The sequence below is a fragment of the Oncorhynchus clarkii genome, unplaced genomic scaffold (assembly GCF_045791955.1).
Source record: "Oncorhynchus clarkii lewisi isolate Uvic-CL-2024 unplaced genomic scaffold, UVic_Ocla_1.0 unplaced_contig_11571_pilon_pilon, whole genome shotgun sequence".
Lineage (NCBI taxonomy): Eukaryota > Metazoa > Chordata > Actinopteri > Salmoniformes > Salmonidae > Oncorhynchus > Oncorhynchus clarkii.
Window position 1 is genome coordinate 27501 of NW_027259009.1, and position 7500 is coordinate 35000.

Sequence of the window (7500 nt, forward strand, 5' to 3'; positions counted from 1 at the left end):
CCGCAAGGCACTACGGAGGTTATGCGTACGGCCCAGTACATCACTGGGGCCAAGCATCCTGCCATCCAGGACCTGGCGGTTTGTCAAAGACTCCAGCCACCTTAGTCATAGACTGCTCTCTCTGCTACCGCACGGCAAGCGGTACCGGAGCACCAAGTCTAGGTCCAAGAGGCTTCTTAAAGGCTTCTAACCCCCCAAGCCATAAGACTCCTGAACATCTGATCAAAGGGCTACCCAGACTATTTACGTTACCCCCCCCCCCCTCCCTTTACGCTGCTGCTACTCTCTGTTTATTGTCTATGTACATATTACCTCAATTACCTCGACTAACCGGCACATTGACTCTGTACCAGTACCCTCTGTATATAGCCCCTGTATATAGCCTCCACATTGACTCTGTACCAGTACCCTCTGTATATAGCCTCCACATTGACTCTGTACCAGTACCCCCTGTATATAGCCTCCACATTCACTCTGTACCGGTACCCCCTGTATATATCCTCCACATTGACTCTGTACCGGTACCCCCTGTATATAGCCTCCACATTCACTCTGTACCGGTACCCCCTGTATATATCCTCCACATTGACTCTGTACCGGTACCCCCTGTATATAGCCTCTACATTGATTCTGTACCAGTACCCCCTGTATATAGCCTCCACATTGACTCTGTACCGGTACCCCCTGTATATAGCCTCCACATTGACTCTGTACCACTACCCCCTGTATATAGCCTCCACATTGACTCTGTACCGGTACCCCCTGTATATAGCCTCCACATTGACTCTGTACCGTAACACCCTGTATATAGCCTCCACATTGACTCTGTACCGGTACCCCCTGTATATAGCCTCCACATTGACTCTGTACCGGTACCCCCTGTATATAGCCTCCACATTGACTCTGTACCGGTACCCCCTGTATATAGCCTCCACATTGACTCTGTACCGGTACCCCCTGAATATAGCCTCCACATTGACTCTGTACCGCTACCCCCTGTATATAGCCTCTACATTGACTCTGTACCGTAACACCCTGTATATAGCCTCCACATTGACTCTGTACCACTACCCCCTGTATATAGCCTCCACATTGACTCTGTACCGGTACCCCCTGTATATAGCCTCCACATTGACTCTGTACCGTAACACCCTGTATATAGCCTCCACATTGACTCTGTACCGGTACCCCCTGTATATAGCCTCCACATTGACTCTGTACCGGTACCCCCTGAATATAGCCTCCACATTGACTCTGTACCGGTACCCCCTGTATATAGCCTCCACATTGACTCTGTACCGGTACCCCCTGAATATAGCCTCCACATTGACTCTGTACCGCTACCCCCTGTATATAGCCTCCACATTGACTCTGTACCGGTACACCCTGTATATAGCCTCCACATTGACTCTGTACCGTAACACCCTGTATATAGCCTCCACATTGACTCTGTACCGGTACCCCCTGTATATAGCCTCCACATTGACTCTGTACCGGTACACCCTGTATATAGCCTCCACATTGAATCTGTACCGTAACACCCTGTATATAGCCTCCACATTGACTCTGTACCGGTACCCCCTGTATATAGCCTCCACATTGACTCTGTACCGGTACCCCCTGAATATAGCCTCCACATTGACTCTGTACCGCTACCCCCTGTATATAGCCTCCACATTGACTCTGTACCGCTACCCCCTGTATATAGCCTCCACATTGACTCTGTACCAGTACCCCCTGTATATAGCCTCCACATTGACTCTGTACCGCTACCCCCTGTATATAGCCTCCACATTAACTCTGTACTGGTACCCCCCCTGTATATAGCCTCCACATTGACTCTGTACCGGTACCCCTGTATATAGCCTCCACATTGACTCTGTACCGGTACCCCCTGAATATAGCCTCCACATTGACTCTGTACCGGTACCCCCTGTATATAGCCTCCACATTGACTCTGTACCGGTACACCCTGTATATAACCTCCACATTGACTCTGTACCGGTACCCCCTGTATATAGCCTCTACATTGACTCTGTACCGTAACACCCTGTATATAGCCTCCACATTGACTCTGTACCACTACCCCCTGTATATAGCCTCCACATTGACTCTGTACCGGTACCCCCTGTATATAGCCTCCACATTGACTCTGTACCGTAACACCCTGTATATAGCCTCCACATTGACTCTGTACCGGTACCCCCTGTATATAGCCTCCACATTGACTCTGTACCGGTACCCCCTGAATATAGCCTCCACATTGACTCTGTACCGGTACCCCCTGTATATAGCCTCCACATTGACTCTGTACCGGTACCCCCTGAATATAGCCTCCACATTGACTCTGTACCGCTACCCCCTGTATATAGCCTCTACATTGACTCTGTACCGTAACACCCTGTATATAGCCTCCACATTGACTCTGTACCACTACCCCCTGTATATAGCCTCCACATTGACTCTGTACCGGTACCCCCTGTATATAGCCTCCACATTGACTCTGTACCGTAACACCCTGTATATAGCCTCCACATTGACTCTGTACCGGTACCCCCTGTATATAGCCTCCACATTGACTCTGTACCGGTACCCCCTGAATATAGCCTCCACATTGACTCTGTACCGGTACCCCCTGTATATAGCCTCCACATTGACTCTGTACCGGTACCCCCTGAATATAGCCTCCACATTGACTCTGTACCGCTACCCCCTGTATATAGCCTCCACATTGACTCTGTACCGGTACACCCTGTATATAGCCTCCACATTGACTCTGTACCGTAACACCCTGTATATAGCCTCCACATTGACTCTGTACCGGTACCCCCTGTATATAGCCTCCACATTGACTCTGTACCGGTACACCCTGTATATAGCCTCCACATTGAATCTGTACCGTAACACCCTGTATATAGCCTCCACATTGACTCTGTACCGGTACCCCCTGTATATAGCCTCCACATTGACTCTGTACCGGTACCCCCTGAATATAGCCTCCACATTGACTCTGTACCGCTACCCCCTGTATATAGCCTCCACATTGACTCTGTACCGCTACCCCCTGTATATAGCCTCCACATTGACTATGTACCAGTACCCCCTGTATATAGCCTCCACATTGACTCTGTACCGCTACCCCCTGTATATAGCCTCCACATTAACTCTGTACTGGTACCCCCCTGTATATAGCCTCCACATTGACTCTGTACCGGTACCCCCTGTATATAGCGTCCACATTGACTCTGTACCGGTACCCCCTGTATATAGCCTCCACATTGACTCTGTACCGGTACCCCCTGTATATAACCTCCACATTGACTCTGTACTGGTACCCCCTGTATATAGCCTCCACATTGACTCTGTACAGGTACCCCCTGTATATAGCCTCCACATTGACTCTGTACCGGTACCCCCTGTATATAACCTCCACATTGACTCTGTACCGGTACCCCCTGTATATAGCCTCCACATTGACTTTGTACTGTAATACCCTGTATATAGCCTCCACATTGACTCTGTACCGTAATACCCTGTATATAGCCTCCACATTGACTCTGTACCGATACCCCCCTGTATATAGCCTCCACATTGACTCTGTACCGGTACCCCCTGAATATAGCCTCCACATTGACTCTGTACCGCTACCCCCTGTATATAGCCTCTACATTGACTCTGTACCGTAACACCCTGTATATAGCCTCCACATTGACTCTGTACCACTACCCCCTGAATATAGCCTCCACATTGACTCTGTACCGGTACCCCCTGTATATAGCCTCCACATTGACTCTGTACCGGTACCCCCTGAATATAGCCTCCACATTGACTCTGTACCGCTACCCCCTGTATATAGCCTCCACATTGACTCTGTACCGGTACACCCTGTATATAGCCTCCACATTGACTCTGTACCGTAACACCCTGTATATAGCCTCCACATTGACTCTGTACCGGTACCCCCTGTATATAGCCTCCACATTGACTCTGTACCGGTACACCCTGTATATAGCCTCCACATTGAATCTGTACCGTAACACCCTGTATATAGCCTCCACATTGACTCTGTACCGGTACCCCCTGTATATAGCCTCCACATTGACTCTGTACCGGTACCCCCTGAATATAGCCTCCACATTGACTCTGTACCGCTACCCCCTGTATATAGCCTCCACATTGACTCTGTACCGCTACCCCCTGTATATAGCCTCCACATTGACTATGTACCAGTACCCCCTGTATATAGCCTCCACATTGACTCTGTACCGCTACCCCCTGTATATAGCCTCCACATTAACTCTGTACTGGTACCCCCCCTGTATATAGCCTCCACATTGACTCTGTACCGGTACCCCCTGTATATAGCGTCCACATTGACTCTGTACCGGTACCCCCTGTATATAGCCTCCACATTGACTCTGTACCGGTACCCCCTGTATATAACCTCCACATTGACTCTGTACTGGTACCCCCTGTATATAGCCTCCACATTGACTCTGTACAGGTACCCCCTGTATATAGCCTCCACATTGACTCTGTACCGGTACCCCCTGTATATAACCTCCACATTGACTCTGTACCGGTACCCCCTGTATATAGCCTCCACATTGACTTTGTACTGTAATACCCTGTATATAGCCTCCACATTGACTCTGTACCGTAATACCCTGTATATAGCCTCCACATTGACTCTGTACCGATACCCCCCTGTATATAGCCTCCACATTGACTCTGTACCGGTACCCCCTGTATATAGCCTCCACATTGACTCTGTACCGGTACCCCCTGTATATAACCTCCACATTGACTCTGTACCGGTACCCCCTGTATATAGCCTCCACATTGACTCTGTACCGGTACCCCCTGTATATAACCTCCACATTGACTCTGTACCGGTACCCCCTGTATATAGCCTCCACATTGACTTTGTACTGTAATACCCTGTATATAGCCTCCACATTGACTCTGTACCGGTACACCCTGTATATAGCCTCCACATTGACTCTGTACCGATACCCCCCTGTATATAGCCTCCACATTTACTATGTACCGGTACCCCCTGTATATAGCCTCCACATTGACTCTGTACCGGTACCCCCTGTATATAGCCTCCACATTGACTCTGTACCGGTACCCCCTGTATATTGCCTCCACATTGACTTTGTACTGTAATACCCGTATAAAGCCTCGCTATTGTTATTTGACTGCTGCTGTGTAATTGTTACTTTTATTTACACTTTTTTTCTTAAAGTATTGTTGGTTAAGGGCTTGTAAGTAAGCATATTGTATTCGGCGCATGTGACAAATAACATATGATTTGAACACGCGCACTAGGCTCGTTCAGAAGACAGGTTGTCGTTTTTAATGCCCTAAATATCAGGACCTGGCGGCCAAAAGTTTGATTAAACAATCCAGACTGAAACAAATAAATCAAATGACTTTTAATTAAGGAGAACAAATCTATATACAATCCTGAAATGAGCTAGAAATGTCAATAGTAAAACAGAATCTGTTACTGTTACTACAGTGAACCCTGAATACAGAAAATGAACGGTGGATTCACGGAGTTTGACAAGTCAACGAGAAGTAAAATATATCTTCCTTAGTTGTTAATTTAGTCGACATCTAAAGGCACAACCTAGATTCTTAAGTAGTTAAACATTTTATTACTCCAATTTCGTGAAATTGACTAATTGACACGTTTTTCATTTTCATCAACAACAACTTTATATTGATTGATTTTGATTTTGATTTGTTTGATTTGACGTCCTGCACATGCGCAGTTCGCTGCGAGACGACCATTAAAACCCGATAACCTGGTTCTACGCATGCGCTTAGCTAAACCAACGTCGCCATGACATCGCTTACAAATTGTGACCGGGGATTTCTATTGGACAAGCAATTTTATGCCTTATCTTCACACGGAACTGTCATTTTAATAGAAGAAGCAATGGAAGAGTTGCTGACGTAGTGACATTCAGTGCATTGAACTGGTTGTTGAACTCTGCACGCTTGGATCGAGTGGGATACATGCATTCTCTGGTCCATTTCATACTAATATACATTGTTAGCTAACTAATTATCCCCCCCCCCCCCCAGCGTTCAACAGAACATAGTGCAGAACATAATGCTTACATGGACAAGCCACACCAGACCAGATGCTGACTGAGCAGGAATACACAACTAACTCAAGTGATGATGTTCAGGGGGGCCTCTTGTGACTCTTTTGCAAAAGACGTATCCTCTTGTATTACAATTTTAATATATTATAATTTCTTAACATCGGTGGCTGGTTTATCAGCTAAGTTGCCTAACCACACCAGGACATGTGAATTGTTGTCTTATAGCTGCTACCCTGTGTGTCGTGGTTTATGTGCAAGATAATGCCGCTGTTTCCAAATATTTGTCCAGCTTGTTGTCAAGACTTGGTAGTCAGGGTATACGAGTCCAGTGAGCAACATGTAGCCAGCCTTCTAGCTAGTCAGTTAGGCCAGCTAAATACCTTGATCGGTAGTTAGCTGGCTGGCTAGCAACCCGTTATATAAATCTTATCGATTTAAAAAATAATAATAATACATTGGTTTACGTGTTGTAATATTTTTTTCGCTTACCTTTCCTTTTTCCAGCGGGGTGAATCTCAAGTCATGCACAAAGGGGTTCCTACATGGAGGCGCCAGTTCCTTCTTCCCATCTCCTTCCCCAGGACACCGTCTGATGGTCGGGAACCTCATCCTCAACGAACCCGGAGAGAGGAAGGAACCTGTAAATCAGGAAAAGCGACAGTAGCGAATTTGTTTTGATGTTAAACGTTGGTTTGTTTCCGTGTTTGTGTCTAGCTAATTCCGACACGGGTTATTATCTCCGTTCCCAAGAGGCTGGAGGATTAACCAAGGATCATGTATTTGAAGTCGGGCGATAGCTTCCCTCGTACGCAGTACTGATGTTGGTACCTAGAATGCCAAACTGGAGTCCCCCTTCCTGGCTGCTTCTTCAGAACGCATGCGCCTAGTAGTCTACATTGAAATCCCTTTTATTTACTCAAGATAAACATATATAAACATTTAGCAGACGCTTTTATCCAGTGCGACTTAATTAACACTAGTGAGAGTCCATATATCTTCGTGCTGGGCCCCCCGTGGGAATCGAACCCATAACTCTGGCGTTGTAAGTGCCATACGCTACCAACTAAGCCACACGTGTTCTCACATCTTTTCCGTATTTATAACACGTTTATAAACTGTTAAATGTTTGCAGAGCTTATAAGACATTATAATAGTGTATGTGGTGTTTATATTTGTCCTGTTACACGCAGTCTATAATATAAATGTTTTTTTTTTTACATTTTCGAACTTCCCCTGAGACACTCGCAGCGAGGAGGGTCACAGCCAGGGTCCCAATTGTCGAGGCTACCTGCCGTCTCTATATTGGTTTGGAATTGTGTGATTCGTTATTATGGCGCTTGTCTATTTATTTCCTAATGGAATAAATGCGTTGGTGTTT

General features: G+C 46.6%; 1 protein-coding gene across 1 annotated transcript in view; it reads right to left on the minus strand.

The window, feature by feature from the left end:
• The window catches only part of LOC139399413 (lysophosphatidylcholine acyltransferase 1-like), a 34004-nt gene extending 27082 nt beyond the window's left edge, over positions 1-6922 (minus strand). The window contains exon 1 of the mRNA XM_071144821.1: positions 6612-6922. Within this exon, the coding sequence (XP_071000922.1) occupies positions 6612-6731 (120 nt within the window). The 5' untranslated portion in view covers positions 6732-6922. The remainder of the gene's footprint in view (positions 1-6611) is intronic.
• Positions 6923-7500: the final 578 nt, after the last annotated feature.